Source organism: Clupea harengus, chromosome 2 (genome assembly GCF_900700415.2).
Source record: "Clupea harengus chromosome 2, Ch_v2.0.2, whole genome shotgun sequence".
Classification (NCBI taxonomy): domain Eukaryota; kingdom Metazoa; phylum Chordata; class Actinopteri; order Clupeiformes; family Clupeidae; genus Clupea; species Clupea harengus.
In genome coordinates this window covers 23628020-23647430 of record NC_045153.1, presented here as the reverse complement: position 1 = coordinate 23647430, position 19411 = coordinate 23628020, and the positions used below count along the sequence as shown (strand labels likewise).

The following is a 19411-nucleotide window of genomic DNA, read 5'->3' as shown; positions in this document are numbered from 1 at the left end:
ATGCACACTAAATTAAAAGTCTTTGGTGACCTCAGTGAGTCATTTGGTCCGTCAACAAGGCTCAATTATATATGCAATCATTGATTTGGACTAACATGACACTATTATATAAAACGCCTGATTATCGTGGTGCAAAGTGATTAGACGCACCGTTACTGTGAAATGTATCGCTGTAGCATAATTGTGGCAGCGCAAAACTATATGTAGAAATAATGTGATTAATGTTCTACATTACGTTCCGCAATCGGTGGTTACTTACCCTAAAAGCTACGCTCTTGACCTTTGAGAGGGTTAAGTAACCTCTCATTTCGTAACTGTGGAACCTTACAGAAATTGTCAGGTGAAATGGGCGGTTTTATAAAAACCACCTACTGATGACCACTGTATAGAAAGCAGTTCATTTGGCGTTTGACAATTCAAGTGACTCTTTTGTCTGCTCGTTCATGTTTCATGTTAGTGCTTTTGTGATGACAAGGACATAGCTTCAGTGATTTCGAAAAAAAAGGGTCAGTGCATTCTTTTAATGACGTGACAGCTCTTTTCGATACAATTCTAATATGCTGCCGGTTTACGAGCAATCCACCTGCTCGATTGTATTTGTATTACAAGTATTCTTCGACCACAGCAAGTATTGGAAGAGAGGGGCTACGCACATGTGCCCTCTCTCAACTACACACAACAGACACTACATAACAAGTTGTAGCCTACATGCAGACACAGGGTGTCAAATGGTCAACCGCTGCATTTTTCAATCAGTGGTATTTAGCTTAAAATGTACTTTTCATACAGTTATGGCCACGCCCCCACCATATATGCATCCCATTGCCCCTCTTTCTTTTTGTGCCACCCTTAATGTGCTTGTGTGGGTGTTGATGGGTATGTGTACAGTAGGTCTGTGTGGAGGCTACACTATCAGTGAGGAAATCTGTGGATTCGTTTCTCAAAACCTCAACATCCACTGTCATGAAAAACGAAACTCAATAACCAGTTTTAGAGCATTCGTGAACAAAGAGTTTCGTTTCGGGTGTGTCAATCAGTCGTATTTAGCTTTTAAACGTATTTTATCAATCTGAAAAAATTACGGAGGTCCGGACCTCGGTGACCTCATAACTATTTATGGCCACGCCCCCACCATATATGCATCCCATTGCCCCTCTTTCTGCAGAGAGGATTTTGTGCCAACCTGAAATACGGCGTGTTTGCATTTCAGGGTGGCAGGATATCTACCTATCACCTCCTCTCTTGTGAATGTGTGTATGAATAGAAAAATAAGAGGATAAGGGCTATCTGAGGGCTACACTATTACGGAGTGAGGAAATCTGTGGTTTCGTTTCTCAAATGCCACAGCATCCGCTGTCATGGAAAACGAAACTCAATAACTCAAAATGTATTTTTGTTAATTCATGTCAATCATCTTGTCTCGCTCTCAACTAATCAACCAATGAAGGGCCCTCAACCCGCAATAACCGAGGCGAAATGTATTAGGCTAATGTGTGGTACATGAACTATGAGTTCACGAACTGAGTTTCGCTTCCTGTGATGCAGCATGTTTTCTGAGTAAATCGAAACCTTGCCGCGGAAGACTGCTCGTGTGGGCGGGCTGTAAATCAATGATATAAATCCAGGTCGCCAAGGATGTGAAATCACACTTGATTGCGAGGAACGCGCTGAAGTCCAGGTATTGCTGATATGGTATGTTGTATAAGATGTCATCTGTGTTCACTATATTCACTGTAGCGGAGGTTTAACGAAAGTTTGCGTTTGTCGGTCTATTGTAGCCTACACCTATGTATAAATGTATTCATTTCAGTTGCAGGGTCCAAACAATTAGCTGCTGAAAAATGAGTGTTCCTGTCAGAAAAGGAAGGGGAAAAAAGTAAGTAGAAACACTTTTGGTACATAGGTGATCATAGTAATGTAGTTTAAGGAACAGTTTAGATATATTAGTATACAGTATTCTACAAATACAAATGAAATTGTATGGTTCTAGCTTGTGGTGTACTCGGTTGCGCAAAAGTGTACATACAGGGAAAATCATTTCTTTAGTGTTATGGCATTGTGTTCAATGGGGAACTGAGCGTAACCATGTGCATGCAGCTGCACATCTGTGGCAAATCAGCCCAACCCTAACTGACTTTGCCTATTCTGTAACTGTAATTCTTCCACATACCTTGGCATTATTGTTCACCGTGCCATGAGACAGTTGATTCTCTGACTTTATTCTCGGAATGTTTAGCAATTTCTACAACTGCTGTCACCAGAGAAATTTTTCATAATATGGCTCTTGTGCTGCTCTATCAATTTAAATAAACCTATTTAATCAACATAAAGTTGGTAAATACTGACCAACATGCTTTCCCTCCACAATACCTGGGGGACATGGTGTGTCTCTTTGGATGAAGTCATCATAAATGTAATAATGCTTTTGAGCCAGTGCCAGTTATAGTGTAGGTGCCAATGAGGTACCAGGAGACCCTTTTAATAATTATGCCTTGTGCAAAGCATCTCTGTCTGATCTACAGTGCATATTTTGAATAGCATTTTTTTTTATTTAACAGTACATTTAATAAGAGGTTCGGGCATTTTTTCAAGTGCTGATAGAAGTACAATAATTAGATATTTAGTTGATGCTTTTTATTATTAAGTATGGTATGTCTTCAGTCAGTGAAAAGTTGTTGATATGCAGAGCTCTTATTCACTCAATTGTTTTTTGTTTTGTTTTCAGAAACACATTTGGTGCAACATCTCCACCTTTTATAGATTACTTGAAAGATATCCTCAGGAGATATCCAGATGGAGGACAAATATTAAAGGTATGGTCTGAATTGTTTTGCATATGGCAGTATTGATGATGAATGGCAGTGTAATCTGTAACGCCGTTCTCTGACTGGTCTGGCTGGTCTTTGAACAGGAGCTGATACAGAATGCAGATGATGCTGGCGCTTCAGAGGTGGTGTTCATTCATGATGAGAGGGCCTATGAGAAAGACAGCCTGTGGAGTGAAGACCTTGGAAAGTACCAAGGTAACCAAACTCAATTCTGTGTGATGTGTTACTGAGTTACTTTATACTGTGTGTCTGTCAGATGCTACATTTCCCTAAAACCTTTCCAAATCTTTATCAACTCACCACTGTTAACTTGCCACAGTCACACAATCACCAGGACAGCTCTTTAATATAAGCAAATATAGGCAAGAGACTAGCATGGCAACCTTGTGACCAATGCAACCGTTCACACATGACAATATACATTACAAATATTATTATAATGGAACACCAGCAGTTTCATCAGTTTTCCCTTGTTTGATATGAGCCATTGAAGTCACCAGTCATTATTGATAAAACAAGCTGTAACTGTCAAGTATGACTTCACCTGTAAAGATATTTTTCTTTACCCAGTATTGCAGTTCTGGTTGCTTTGTATGACTGGGGTATTAAGTGTCAAGTTCTCAGGTGTTTTTTTGTCTACTCTCTGGCCCAACTTGAAATGGCCTGGTGCATTAACCCCAAAGGACGCACGGGACAACTCGTTCCAACTCAGAATGATTTTTATTTGTATTTGTTCGTTTGGTCTGGTTGGCTCATTTAGGTTGAAAACCTTAAAAACACAAAAAGCACAAGTTATACAAAAAATTCAAATACATTTCAAACAATTTCAGTACCAAGTACCAAGGCTTACAACAGTTGGAATTGCTGCAACAATCCCAACTAATGACAGAGTGACTGTTTAATGACTGCAAACAGTATGCAGCATAGGTGTTTAAGAAAAGCACTTTTTATATTCAACAAAATATACTCAAACAAAAAGCCAAACTCACTTGCATGCAGCAAGCTGATAAGCATGCTGCCTGTATGCTGTGTGCTGCTTGGTTAGTATCATTACACAAATCAATCAACTTATACAACCATCAATGATTATAACAGCACTTTCAACAGCAAATAATCATCGCAATAAAACTCAATAAGTTACTGTACCAGTGGCTTCTTTGTCTCTCTGCTGAAATGTTTGCTAAAATGTTTACTGAGACCTCCTTTCCTTCTCAGGTGCTCCCACTTCAAATAATGAGCAGGCTGCACTGGCCTGCTAGTGGTGCATTGTGGGACTTGCAGTTTTTTAAGGCAATGTTCATTTTACCTCAACATTAAGGTGTCTCCGTTAGGAATCATGTAACAGTTTTTTAAATCAGTTTCCTGAAACCAGCTCCCAGCTGATATCAGTGATCTTGGGCTAGAGTGCTCTCATTATTTAGAGGTCCTTGATGCAGAGTCGTCTCTGTGATGGACGTCTCTGAAATGTAAATTTGACAGATTATCTTGATTTTAGAAAGTGATTAAAGCAACACCAACGAGCAATTGTGCACTTGTTGATGTATGCTTTTATAAGCAATTCATTTTGGGATCATCCTAAAATTCAGTTTGTAAGTGTCTGGTTATGTTGAGGGCAGATAAACACACCTGTTTTTTTGGTTTGGCATCGATCTCTGAATGGCAGTGCAGAATTGTTTCTTATATGCTGTAAGGAACATATTCAGTAAGGCCCTGTAACATCCATTGTCTAGCCTACATACTGTGAATGGACTAACAGCCTAAAACTATACAGCCTACCATTGCCAACTTGACTGTTCGTACCATGGATATTATACCATCAGCTAAAAGCTATTTCAAGGCTGTTATCAGTAAAGAACATACTCCGCCCTTGACTTACGTCTGTGATTTGCGTGTCATAAAGACAGTTATGTGATATCAGATTATGATACTCACATGAGATCAGCCAAGGAAACATTAATCAGCCTATCAAATTCCAATTTGAACGCATCATCACCAATAAATCAAGGGTGTGGGTTGCATATAAATAACATAGATATTATTTATTAGCTGATACAAAAAATTTATAACCAGAACATATTTTCTATAATTTACAAGTACCTTCAATTCATTAAATCATGTATCTTCCTTCTATAGAATAAAATAATTAATTAAGGATGCAGAATTGTCTGGCCTTGGTCTGCAATTACAAAACACCTCACCAACTATTACTGGCTTTTTACTTTCACTTGTTTACTGTACCCTTCTCTAGACTGAAGACTTGATTGTCATGGCTGTTTCATATTCTGCCCATGTCTGTACTCCCCATCACTGTACATGGCGTTTTTCCATTTCTTGATGCCTTCATCAGAGGTAAATAGTGAATCACCAAAGGCAGGGAGGTTAAAATGACTGAAACGTGTCAGTTGTGGGGTGACCAGTAATTTTAGCATGATGGCCCCTTGGGGGCGCCCTTGTCAGGCGGAGCAAACCCTTAAGGTCCAGTTTTGAGAAATGTTTAAGCTTAGCTAGGTCAAATTAAGCTTAGCTAGGTCAAATATAAGTGTAAAAGAAGAGCAATGGCAGAACAAGCATAAACCCGACTGTTGGGCTCTCGGTGGGCTTCATTGAGGCAGAGGTACTGTTTGCCTCCCCTCTGTGTTTTTTCACTGTGGTTTAATGTCATATCAGCAAGCAAAAATAGGTTCTACGCATGCGCTCAACCCAGTTTGTGAGGGATTGTGCAATCTGAGACGAGGCACAGCTCGTCGCTGCCTCACTGTCGCGCTGTCTCCTGTCTGTTTGAACAGGACATGCGCAAATTCAATGATTTTGATTATAAAAATGCTCTAAATGATAATGTTCAAATAAATAGGTTCAAATAGGTCCAAATAATGATTCAAATATTGATTTAAATCTGTTGCTGCAATCTATTATCAACATTAATAGCAACAAGCATTCCTGGGCAGTGGTTCAAGTTGGTAGCTCTCCACAGAAAAGCATGTCCTCTTTTAGAATACCCTACAAAAACCAGCAGTAATGCAGCGTTATTGACGTTCGTCAACTTGTCTAACTGTATTGAAAAGAACGGGCTACCTTCCATCCTTTCCAGGACCTGGTTCTTTATGTCCGAGGCCATCTCTGAAATCCGGCGACTTACAGTGTCGTTTGAAAGTGGTACTGTCAAGAGTTTTTTCACAGCATCTTCCCCAATCATCTCGCGGCACATATCCAGGCAGCTGGCAACAACAGTTCCTCTGCGATGGTAAAGGCCTTCTTGGTCTGTGCCACATGTCTAGCTACCAAGTAACTTGCCTTCAAAGTACTCTTCGATTGTCAAGCAATGTCGAAATGGTCTTCTTTTGTATTTGAAGTCCGTTTTCTTTTCTTTTGAAATATTCCACCGGCTTTTCAGCGAGTGCTGGAGGTTGCGTCTCCAAATGTCGCTTCAGATTTGAAGGTTTGAGCGCCTCATTATACAGCGTTAAGGCGCACTCGACACACTGTGAGTGTCCCGCTACAGTGTAATAGCATCAGAGAACCCAACATGAACTATCATAGCTATACTGATGACTCATGATGGGCTCATGATGGGCTCAACGTTGTCACCTCCATTCACAAAACCAAATCTAATATAATCAAGGTTGTATTTACACAGAATTTTAGTAGTTTTCGGTAGTATGACATTACCAGTGCTGTCATTCTTTCGCTTGAGAAACTTCTCAATTTTTCTGCTAATATCGCCACAGAGTAGAACTGAGCGATTAAACTTGGTGACGCTGTAAAGTTCGAACAAGATAGGATATTATTTTCATGATCTGTCTGTTATGCCTATTTATACATTTTATGTTGTGTTTAAAACATCGAATTTCATTCATAAATTATATTAATATTGTTCTCAACTAAAAATCAGTTCTTAGTGGAAAACTAGCTTCAACTTGAAACATTGGCCGAAGCCCAGTGGTTGAGAAACACTGATTTAGAGCAGGGGTTCCCAACCTTTTCTACTCCGAGGCCCACCTTTTCGTATTTGTAACAGGTCGGGGCCCAACAGACACCCCGCTTATTTTAGCTAATCTATATTCCATTCTTATTAATAAGCGATTGTTATGTGTCACAATGAGCAACATCAGCACCTGCTACAGGTGGGAGCCTAGTAATTAATACAAGAAAATCTTCCTCTAGATATTGCAATCAAAATTGTATTGTGCACCAGAAAACAACATAAAACCGCACAGAGCATTTTCAGTCAAAAGGGATTTATTATCCAAAAGAGTTTTGAAATAAATAAACTTAATTGCAGTAGGCCTAGGTCTATTTGTGCACAGCAAACAAGCAATGAAATAAAACCAGAATAGACTCAAAAGATAGCATGCACTCAAAACAAGTGATGAAACATGCAAACAAGACCACTCAGCTAGGCCTAATTAAAATAGGTGATGCTTCAGACATGCAAACAAATAGGTTAAAATAATGTTCAAATAAATAGGTTCAAATAGGTCAATATAATGATTCAAATAATTGAAATAATGATTTAAATCTGTGGCTGCAATCTATTATCAACATAAATAGAACCGAGCATTCCTGGGCAGTAGTTCGAGTTGGTAGCTCTGCGCAGAAAAGCATGTCCTCTTGTAGAATACCACTCCAATGATAACGCACAAAAAACAGCACTAATGCAGCTTTACTGACGTCCGTCGAGTCGTCTAACTTGTTTTAAAAGGAACAGGCTACCTTTCATCCTTTCCAGTTCTGTAGCTGAGGGCTGGATGTCGCGTCTCCAAATGTCGATTCAGATTTTAAGGTTTGAGCGCCTCATTAGACAGCTTTAAAACGCACTCGACACACTGCGCCCTGGGCTCAACGACGACGTCACCTCCATTAACAAAACCAAATCTAATATAATCAGGGTTGTATATAATTTACGCTGAATTTGAGTAGTTTTTTGGTAGTATGACATTACCAGTGCTGTCATTCTTTCAATTTTTCTACAGCGTTCGTAACCTTTTCACGGACGGGTCTAGTTACTTTTTGATTGACAGGAAGCAGCAGGTGAGGCTGGGTGAAACAACATCCAGCACCCGGTCAGTCAGCACTGGTGCACCTCAGGGATGCGTGCTCTCCCCACTGCTCTTCTCCCTCTACACAAACGACTGCACCTCAGGAGACCCATCTGTTAAACTCCTAAAATTTGCAGACGACACATCAGTCATCGGCCTCATCCGTGATGATCAGTGGCGGTTCTACATGGAATTACGCCCCGGGCGAAACCCCCTCTGATGTATCAATTGCACAAATCCTTCAATAGAACATTTGAATAACACACTTAAGAGAATCAATGCACACATCATGTGCATTAATGTTAGCTAACCAGCTCTCTGCAAGTTAGGTTGTGCAAGCACTCAACATGCATTATGGTTTAGTTGAGTTAGCTAATCGTGGCTAACGGGATTTCGCTAACGCTGGCTATTATAGTTGTGTCAAAGGAAATATATGGTCTAACCAGCTAGCTATCGACCTGTTCATTATTAAGATTATACTAGTACTCTGTATGCTGTTATATTCTGTTAGTTGTGGCTAGCGGGACTTCGCTAACACTTTAGCCTAGTGTCAGATGAATGAACATGTCCATACCCTATGGTGAAATCAGCTAACTAACGCTAGCTAGCAAACAATTCTGTTGGTGCTCAACATTAGCTGGTTGCCTTAATAGGAATTTAGGTTAAGTTACACTTGACTGAAAACACATTTTTACCTTGTCCACTTGAGCATCCTTCAATAGTTATCTTGATAATGTAATAGACTACTCTGTAAAAGATGTATTTAATTTCCCTCGGGATAAATAAAGTATCTATCTATCTATACTCTGCTAACTACGTACTACCTTCACCAGTTGGATAAGTTGGAGCAGTCAGTGGTCTCCTTCCACCAATTCACCTTGCCCTTGGTGACCACATAATCGTTCTGTATTACCTATTTGTATTAGCCATTTCACACAATTCAGAAAAACGAAAACGTGCAGGAATTATAGGCCTGTAATTATAATGTTATGAATGTGCGTTATTTGGAAGAAAGTCAGGTGTGACTGCTATACAGTGGATCCCCCGCCCCCCCTTGTCCGTTCCATTTGGGAGACGTGAACTGTCCCCCGCGCCCCCTCCCCTTCCCCCTTCTCCCTTCTCACTCAGGATCTGTTCACGGCACCTTCTTAGCGAGCAGAGGCGCCTACAGCTGCAGGGGGCGCCAATTTGCCAATTCCACACACAGTGATATGATGGATAATAGAAAACCGCTTTGCGGCCCAGATGATTTTTTTTTTAAGTGCTCTTGCCGCCCCGCACGTCTTATGAAAAAGTGCCGCCCCGGGCGGCTGCCCGGGTCGCCCGTGCCTAAAACCGCCCCTGGTGATGATGATGAGTCTGCATATAGGCGGGAAGTTGAACAGCTGGTCCTGTGGTGCGGTCGCAACAACCTAGAGCTGAACACGCGTAAAACCGTGGAGATGACAGTGGACTTCAGGAGGAGCCCCCCAGCACTGCCCCCCCTCATCATACACAACAGTACTGTGTTGGCTGTGGAATCCTTCAGGTTTCTGGGATCCACAATCTCCCGGAATCTGAAGTGGGAACCCAACATCAACACCATCATCAAGAAGGCCCAGCAGAGGATGTACTTCCTGCGCCAGCTTAGGAAGTACAACCTGCCTCAGGATCTGCTGAGCATGTTCTACACCGCAGTCATAGAGTCTGTTCTGTGCACTTCAATCACTGTCTGGTTTGGATCGGCCACCAAACTGGACAAGAACAGACTCCAACGGTCTGTCAGGTCTGCAGAAAAGATCATTGGTGCCAACCTGCCCACCATCCAGGACCTGTACACCTCCAGAGTCAGGAAACGGGCAGGAAAAATCACTGCAGACCCCTCACACCCCGGACACAAATTATTCAAACTCCTCCCCTCTGGTAGACGCTACAGATCACTGTTCGCCAAAACCTCCAGACACAAAAACAGTTTCTTCCCCCTCGCCGTCTCAATACTGAACAACTAACCCACTGTAGCATATATATTTATATTTATATATTTATCCCTGCACTTCTCGCACTCTCCACTTCTTCTTTGCACTACTGTTGCGCAACATTTCACAGCTACTGTATATAGCCATTCCGCCTTGTACATACTTTTTTAAACTCCTTAGTCCATTGCACTGTTGCACTGTTTGTTTGTTTGTATTGTATTGTATTGTATTGTATTGTGTTGTATATTTTGTGTAAGCACACTGAGAGTCACTTTACCAAGTCAAATTCCTTGTTTGTGCAAACTTACTTGGCTAATAAAACCTGATTCTGATAAAACCTGATTCTGATTTCCTAGAGAAGTCGTGGAGTGTGGGTTGGCGACCATCTAACCTGGGACTGCTTTCTGTCGGGTGCTTTGCATTACAGTGATAACTTAAAGACGAGCTGCTTCTGTGATCGCTAAATTCAGCTTGACAAATGCTACATACAACTTAAGTTTTGTCGATTGTTCCGTCATTTTTAGGCAGAAATTTAAACAGAAACTTTCCGCCCAACAATCCCTCAGCTCTCTCCATCTTCAACTACCGTCTCGGTCTCTCCTATGTAACTGACTGCAGGCACGCGGCGGTTTCGTGTCAGGGGTCAAAGCACACCGGAAGTAAACAAAGTTGCGTTAAAATATTTTATCGCATTCATCTCGGCCACAATAATCTCATAGATTAACGCGTTATTTTGACATCCCTAATTAATATTGTTCGTGAAAAAAAAAAAACCTGAAACATTTTTGTGGCCCACTGGATGGTGCTCGGCGGCCCACCAATGGGCCGCGGCCCATGGGTTGGGAAACCCTGATTTAGAGGACCATTTCTCGATGGTTTTGTTCTTTAATAAATGTTTGTTTATTAATTACTTATTTTTCAACAAATAACTCAATTAAAATTACAAAGAGGGAAATTCAGAACGTTTTATCGCAACTTTAATTTGCTCCTGCAATTTCATCGCAGCAAACACCTAAAAAACACAGCAACTTTCATCGCAACTTTTTGGAAAAGCTCCCACGAAATCAGGAATTTTAGGCTGCAACTATCTCAAAAAAGGCCTGCGAAATCCTGGGGGGACAGAAATGTGTAATTTTAAGTCATCAGCATAGCTATGATAGTTCATGTTGGGTTCTCTGATGCTATTACCCAGTGGTAGCATATAATGAAAAAAGACAGCTTCCCTGTGCAACACCAAAAGAAATGATCGTGATCACTAACATAGGATATACACGTGAAGGCTAACATAGAATTGTCTCTAGGGCTGAACGATTAATTGCATTTGCGATTTAATCGCGATATGATAGAACGCGATTTTCTAACCGCAACGTTCGCGATTAAAAAACGTGGTCTAAAAAAAAAAAAAAAAAAAATTTTTTTTTTTAAGATGGTACATTTTGCACACAGTGTTTAAAAAGTGCATGCCTAGTGTTTATTGAGAATTTGGCACGGGAAGCAGAGGAAGCAGCTGGAAAAAACAACATCAAAGAACTCTACATGACCACCAAGAAACTAGCTGGTAAGTTTAGACAGACAAACACCCAGATCAGGGATAAACAGGGACGACTTCTCACCACCAAAGAAGAACAACATCGAAGGTGGACAGAACACTTTAAGGAGCTGCTCAACAGACAGCCCCCTGCCCAAAAGGTAGAGATCCCACCAGCCACACACACGCTGGACATCAACTGTGGCCCCCCAACAAGATCTGAGGTGAGGAAGGCCATCAAGGAATTGCGACGTGGCAAAGCAGCAGGGCCAGATGACATCCCATCAGAGGCTCTACAAGCAGATCTCGACACCTCAACCACCATGCTCCACCAGCTAATAAAGACCATATGGTTGGAAGAAGGAAACATACCAACAGACTGGAAGGACGGGCTCATTGCTGTCATACCAAAGAAAGGAAACCTCAGGGATTGCAACAGCTACCGAGGGATCATGTTGCTATCAACACCAGGCAAAGTGTTCAGCCGCATCATCTTGGAGAGACTTCGTAAGGGGGTTGATGATGAACTGAGAGAAAACCAAGCTGGTTTCAGGAACAAAAGATCGTGCACCGACCAAATTGCTAGCCTCAGGATCATCATTGAGCAGTCTATAGAATGGCGAACACCTGTTCATGTCAATTTCATAGACTTTGCAAAGGCATTTGACAGTGTAGACCGTGAAATGCTATGGAAACTCATGGCACACTATGGAATCCCCACAAAGTATACCAACATCATCAAGAACATGTACTGGGACATGCAATGCAACGTACTCTTCCAGGGATGCGCACAAGAAAAATTCAAAGTACTCACTGGCGTGAAACAGGGCTGCCTGCTTTCCCCTTTCCTCTTCCTTCTGTGCATTGACTGGATCATGGTACAATCAACCCACAATAAAAAGACTGGCATCCAGTGGAGTCTAACAGAACATCTGGAGGACCTCGACTTTGCGGATGACATCGCACTACTCTCCCATAGCCACCAACAGATGCAGGACAAATCCGAACTGCTAGAAAAAAACAGCAGCTGGACTTGGACTCAAAATATATGGTCCAAAAACCAAAGTAATGCGGATAAACACCAAGAACACGGACCCAATAACCATCGGGGACCAGACGCTGGAAGATGTCGACAAATTCACCTACCTGGGAAGTGTGATAGCTGTTGATGGTGGGACAGAGGATGACGTGAAGACAAGAATTGGGAAAGCAAGAACAGCATTTAACATCTTAAACAAAATTTGGAAAAGTAAAAACATCTCCCTCAAGACGAAGCTTCAAATCTTCAACTCCAACATCAAAACCGTGCTGCTCTATGGCTCCGAAACCTGGAGAACTACCACCAACATCACAAACAAACTACAAACCTTCATAAACCACTGTCTAAGACGCATCCTTGGAGTCTTCTGGCCAAACACAATAAGCAACATCAACCTATGGGAATGCACAAAACAAGAAACAGTAGATATACAGCTGTTAAGGAGAAAATGGAGCTGGATTGGACACACACTACGAAGAAACACAACAGCAATAACAAAACAGGCACTGACATGGAACCCACAAGGCAAACGGGGTAGAGGACGACCCAAAAACACCTGGAGAAGGAGCACAGAGCAGGAATTCAAGAAGAAGGGGCTGACGTGGAAACAGCTGGAGAGGATGGCTCAGGACAGACGAGGGTGGAAACAATTCATCAATGGCCTATGTTCCGAGAGGAATACAAAGTCTTAACTAACTAAGTGTTTATACTTAAAATGACTTTTTTTAAATTACTTAAATGCACAGTGGCAAAGCCACCGATTTGTTGTTCTTGTTTCTGTAATGAGCAGTTAAAAAAAAAATGTAAAATTTGGGAAAGAATATTTTACACTAAATGTATCTAATATTGATAAAAAAAACAGTAACAGCTGCAACAACAACAGTAACCCCAGTAACAGTTGTAACAACATTAAGTCAGGTCTGATGACTGATAGCATACCATGGCTTCATTCTGGACACCACATCCTCAATGTCAAAAACAGTGAACACACACCACAAAAAGAATATTTTACACTAAATGTATCTAATATTGTGTTGGTCATACTTAAATCATTCATTACGTTTTGTTGGGAAAAAAAGAGGATAAAAAAAAAATCGCATATTAAATCGCAATCGCAATATTTTGGTAAAAAATCGCAATTAGATTATTTTCCCAAATCGTTCAGCCCTAATTGTCTCCCTGTAATATATGTTCTAAACCAGTTAAGGGCACGTTCAGATAGGTCAACCCACTTTTCCAGCTGATTTATTAAAATGTTGTGGTCGATTGTGTCAAAGGGGAGCTCAAATCTAAGCACTGAAGAACTGAAACCTTCTTTCCAAAATACATTTGGGAATATTCCAGCTTCAAAGGATATGTTAATCATTTTTTTAAAGAGGTGGAGACATTATTAAGAAAACTTTATTTTAGGGACAGGGTCAAGACAGCAAGTTGATGATTTGCTTACAGTCTTACAGAGTTCTGTCTCAGTGATGGTATTGAAGTTCTTTGTGGTTCTTGGCCTATTAAAGGACAAATCTGTGCGTTACTGGTGTTCCTGACGATACAAGCTCCAATAGTTGTAGTTTTGCTGTTGAAGAATTGTGCAAATTCTTCACATTTTGAGGCAGAATCTAGGCTGAAAATGTCAGAGGCTGTAGCAGGATAGTCGGTCTGTGGTTGAGAACAGTACCCTAGAGTTGCCGCAATTCTCTGCTATGATATTTGAAAAGTAAGCTTTTGTATGCCCTACACCAGTGTTTCCCAAACTGGGGTACGCAAAGGGACGTAGGGGGTACGCGGGCGAATTTTTTTTATTTGCATTTTCAAAGTGAAACAGCTAACCCTAACTGACCTATAAATAGACATGCCATCTTAAATAGTCCGAATTGTCCAGTCGCAATGCCAAAAATACACTCATATATACATTTTAGTGTTCAGCTAAATAATTACACTGCCAAAAATAGCTACAGGTAGGTTAGTCAAAACATAGGCACAACGGTTAGCTCCCTGGTCAGAATTCCATTTGCTGATGCCCTGTCTAGAGAAGCTGGAGCTCATTCCGGTTGCTGCACGAAAAAGGATAAATGGTTAAAAACAGTTAATCCCCGTTCCAGAGAGAAACCAATCGCTACTATTAGTAGAAGGCCTAGAATCAAGGATGCACCTGCCGACGAAAGCAAGTCAGGTTGCTCTTCCAAGTTTACCTCGGATCAGGATGTTAGTAGCAGTACAGATGTTGCTAGCAGTGGTGGAGGAAGTACTGAAGTTTAGTACTTAAGTAAAAGTACAAGTACCCAGGAAAATAAAAGTAAAAGTAAAATTAAAAGTACTACATCAACAATCCTACTTAAGTAAAAGTAAAAAGTACTTACTTTTAAATGTACTTTAAGTATTAAAAGTAAAAGTACTCACGCAATGGGTTGTCTCTCAATGTCTAGGCTGTGCCATTTTGATAAAGAAATAGCTACTGGTAATAAATGCCTCTACAGATGTCACTACTAGTAATAATTATAAGCAACAACATTTGTTAATTGGAAAGGTTGGTGTACTTATTGTGCCTACCATCTGTAATACTGTTCACACTATATCTTACAATTCTGCGGATGACAAGTTATCTACCAGGGATTATTTGCAAAGTTAATACCATTAAGCCAAACCAATAAAGACACCATGTGATAGCTTTAAATCTTTTATTTAATTGTAAACGTGTAAAAAAAGGGAAACATGGAACATGAAAAACAAATGTAATTGTAAAACTGGACAGAACAAGGCACGCTAGCTTGACATAGCTAACCTACCAGCTTTATCTTACCACTACGTTAAATATATAATGAAGATACAATCATGTTTTTTGATGCTATTGCTGTATGTCAACATGCATTTTGCTAGATAACTATAATATCATGTCAGGAAACGAATTAAATACATACTGTATATCAATATTCAAAAGTCAGGGACATTAACTTAGCATAGCAATCACTCTGCTTACCTCGATATGCTACTTTAAATTTGAGGGCGAATTATTGAAGGCTAGCAACTCCTTTTTTTGAGGGAGACGCATTGAAACCTCCAGGAGTCATTCTTGGGGCCTTTGAACTCGAACATATCTTTTAAATAGGGCCAATGGTGGCTCATATCAGAGGGCTCAGTTCAGGCCGACTCTGGATCCATGTTGAATAGCCAGTAGTCAGGCTGTCTGTTGAATGTTCAGGTCTAACAGGCAAAGCTACCGCTAGTGCTGCTGCCAAACGCGCACTCTGATGTCATTAGAGTTGATAGAGCCACCTGATTGGTTTAAACTTCCAAAACAGCAACGCCATCAATAGTTTTGTGTAGGCAACATTTTGGCGAAACTGTGTTCGTAAAATGTAACGAGTAACAACACATATTGTAGAAATGTAGCGGAGTAAAAGTATAGATAATAGCTAAAAAATGTAATGGAGTAAAAGTAAAAAGTATGCACTATTATTTTTACTTAAGTAAAGTACAGATACGTAAACATTTACTTAAGTACAGTAACGAAGTAAAAATACTTCGTTACATTCCACCACTGGTTGCTAGCCAAGCTACTAGCTTTTTTTGTGTGAAAATCAACTCAGTGTGACAGACATTGTCAAATGCGACATAACAACTATCCACAGTGAAAAGACTTTGATGCCCTTTGCCACAACGTACCTATGTGAGAGTGTGTTCTCAGCTCTGATGAGCATGAAAACAAAATATAGACATAGACTAGGGGGGCATTACGTAGCTGGAGATTAAATGTCTGAAGGGGTACGGGACTGTAAAAAGTTTGGGAAACACTGCCCCACAAAATCTTTTTAGCTCACAGATAGTCATTTATTCATGGTGGCATTTTGTCATGTGACCCCTTTTTTATCTTAATTGTCACAATGCTGTCAAATGCATTTTTTAAGTTGCTATTTAAGGCATCAACCATTTCGTTCATAGAAGAGTGTGCATTATATAGATCAAATACGTTTGCAAGTTCAGAACTTTTTTGTTCTGCTCATAGGTCCTTCCTCATTTTGAAATGTGAGATATTTACTTCCCCCATTAAGACACTTGCATACATTTTCACATTCATATATTTTTTTCACCTTTTTTGGAACCAAACTAACCTCAACCAAAATACCTTTCATTTTGAGTAGATGAAACTGAATATTGTTCTCTTGAGCAGGTCCTGCCCTCTATGCTTTCAACAATGCTGTCTTCACTGAAGAAGACTGGCAAGGCATTCAGGCCACAGGAAGAAGTGTCAAGCGCGATGATCCAAACAGAGTGGGGAGGTTTGGGATTGGATTCAATTCTGTCTATCATATCACAGGTGAAAATTATACATGTATAGCAATACCACTTACTACATACAGAAATAATCATGTTGTGATAAAAAAAGCTGTTAAATCTAATGCCATTGAATCATCATTACCCATAGATGTGCCATGCATATTCAGTTCCAAATACCTGGGGCTGCTGGACCCACAGGAGGAACTATTTGGAGAAGGAGAGGGAGGTTTCAAATGGTCTCTGGATGATGATGAAGAGAGAAAAGAGCTTTTGACCTTGAGAGATCAATTTCAACCACTCCGAGACATTGTTAAACAAGTCAGTAACAGTACCTGGGAGAAAACCATAGAAGAGGATCAGTATTTTAATGGGACCCTTTTTAGGTTTCCTTTGCGCTGTGAATCCTCAGAGATTTCTGACAACTTATATGACTCTGACAAAATTGTTCAGCTTTTTGACAGTTTCATTGCAGATGCAGACATTAGCCTTCTTTTCTTGAGACATGTGTCTAATGTCTCCCTGATGCACATTGATACCTGTGGCTCTGTAGCCGTGAGACTTAAAGTATCCCTGTCAAGCTCCCCAACATGTTCAGATTCAGGTGACACAGACACAGACCCCTCAGAGGGGTCAACCGTGTTTAAAAACATTTCTTCTGCTTCACTCAGTGATGGAGAGAGAAATACCCAGTGGCTTGTAACATCATACTGCTTGAAGGAGGGAGAAGTGACAAAGATTGACTCACTTGCTGAGAAGCTGTGCTATCAGCCTAAAGTTGACTTGGCTTTCCCTTGTGATCCAGATTACTTAATTTCTAATGGACGACTGAGTTGTTTCCTTCCACTTCCAAATAATGAGTCAAACTGGACCGGGCTCCCAGTTCAAATTAATGCATCTTTTGGCCTGACTGACAACCGGCGGCATATTAAATGGCAGGATGAGGACCAGAAGAATGACGAAGCGGCACAATGGAATGAGCTTCTGATGACTGACGTTCTTCCACACACATACTTGAAGATGATTCTTGATTCCATTCAGTGTTGCAGGAACTCCATCCTTCCCGCAACATCAGTGTACCGCTTGTGGCCAGACATTGTTCAAATGGAACATAAGGAGAAATGGCACGGAATAGCAATGGATGTTCTGAAACGTCTACTGGACGAAAAAGCTGTGTTCTCTCTTGCTAAAGATGAAACAATCTGGGTGACCCCATTAGATGCTGTATTTCCAGCTAATGACATTGAGGTGCCAGTCTTAACATCTGCTGTGGCCAGAGTTTTGATGGCAGAGAATGAGAATCTTATATACATTCCAGAGCATGTAGTGAATGATGTGAAATGTGTCTTTCCTGAGTCAGACGCTCTACAGTGGATCACACCACGTTTTGTCAGGGATGTTCTCCACAGAGGTGGATTAGAGGAAGTCTCCCACAACGACAAGCTTTCCCTTCTGGAGTATGTGCTCAGTGATGGGAATTACCAGGAGCTTGAGGGTCTGCAGCTCCTACCACTTTACAATGGGATCTTCAAAAAGTTCACAGACAGTGATGAATGCACTGCTTTGATTGACAACAAAGAATTTCCAAGGTGAGTTAGGATCATTGACTTTACAATTGTTTATGTTCAGATAAACTTCATATTCTTTTGTAAAGATACTAGAAAATTCAGTTTTGTTTGCTTACACTTTACAGAGAATTGCTGCCATTTTGCAAAGAAGCGTTTATATCTCAGGAATTAAGCCCCAAGAGCCTTTGTCACCTGACGATTCTTGCCACAAAAGGTTTGTTAATTTCTCACTATAAATAAGCAAACATGAACACATATAACAGTAGAAGTTCACCAGCATACTGTCAGCGTATGCAGTGTATTTATGAGAATGAAATCATTAGAAGTCTGTAATACATCATTGTAAATTATTTCATAGTGTGTAGAATTTAAGGCGTACATTTTTTTTTTTTAATCATCTAAATCTTTTCTTTTGTAAAATTGTAGAAACATTCAAACTCATCAACCTGGATGCACAAAATGTGGCTGATTTAACCAAGAAACATTTTCCACATGAATGGAAGAATGGACATGACCATGTGATATGGGACATAGGTAATCCAGAGCATCCTCCAAGGGGTTGGTTGATAGAGTTCTGGAAATATCTGAGCTCCCACTGGGAGGAGTTAGGCCACTTTATTAACATGCCGTTGATACCTGTGAAATCACCTGAAAGTGATTCCAAATCTGTGTTGTTGGCAAGTCTACGGGAAAAGCCGACCCTGGTGTTTCAGCAAAGCAAACATAACAGCCTGTCGGAAGAAATTCAGAATGTGGTGAAGAAGGTTGGGGGAACCGTCATAAAAAGAGTTGAGTGTCTCAAACACCATGACATAGAAACCTTTGTACTTCCACCATCTCCAAAAAGCCTGCTGAAGATGTTCTTAAACCTGAGCATGGATCAGGTCATCAGGGGAATCCACTCAGCATCTTGCCACTGAAAAGAAGAGGAAATCAAGTCTTCCTCCTTCCCTTGGATTCTCTTTCTAATGAAGAGCGAAGCATAGTCTCTAGGTCCTCTGTTCCAGTTGATGACTGCGACTATGTATGTGCTGAATTAAAACGTGCAGTGCTTTTGAACTCCTCACCAACCATTCCCTCTGACCTACCCCTTCCTAATTCTGTGGTCAAGTGTGCTACTGAAGCAGATCGCAGACTTTTTGTCCATGATGAAGATTGAACTTTTGGACACAGCACAGTTGGCCCTTCATC

General features: G+C 40.7%; 1 protein-coding gene across 1 annotated transcript; it reads left to right on the top strand.

Annotated features, from left to right (window-relative positions):
• Positions 1–1428: 1428 nt before the first annotated feature.
• Positions 1429–19140, top strand: LOC105902664 (sacsin-like). The gene is made up of 6 exons (XM_031578040.2): positions 1429–2813; positions 2912–3023; positions 16549–16695; positions 16804–18241; positions 18346–18434; positions 18647–19140. The coding sequence occupies exons 1-6, from the start codon at positions 2628–2630 to the stop codon at positions 19138–19140; spliced, it is 2466 nt and encodes an 821-aa protein (XP_031433900.1). The 5' UTR covers positions 1429–2627.
• The last annotated feature ends 271 nt before the right edge of the window (positions 19141–19411 follow it).

What these genes read in the sequence shown, in the direction of transcription:
- LOC105902664 (XM_031578040.2), top strand. Translation starts at nt 2,628, where the DNA reads ATGCTTTTTATTATTAAGTATGGTATGTCTTCAGTCAGTGAAAAGTTG. An exon ending in TTCTGTCTATCATATCACAG is followed by an intron (nt 16,696 to 16,803) that starts GTGAAAATTATA and finishes CATTACCCATAG; the next exon opens with ATGTGCCATGCATATTCAGT. An exon ending in GACGATTCTTGCCACAAAAG is followed by an intron (nt 18,435 to 18,646) that starts GTTTGTTAATTT and finishes GTAAAATTGTAG; the next exon opens with AAACATTCAAACTCATCAAC.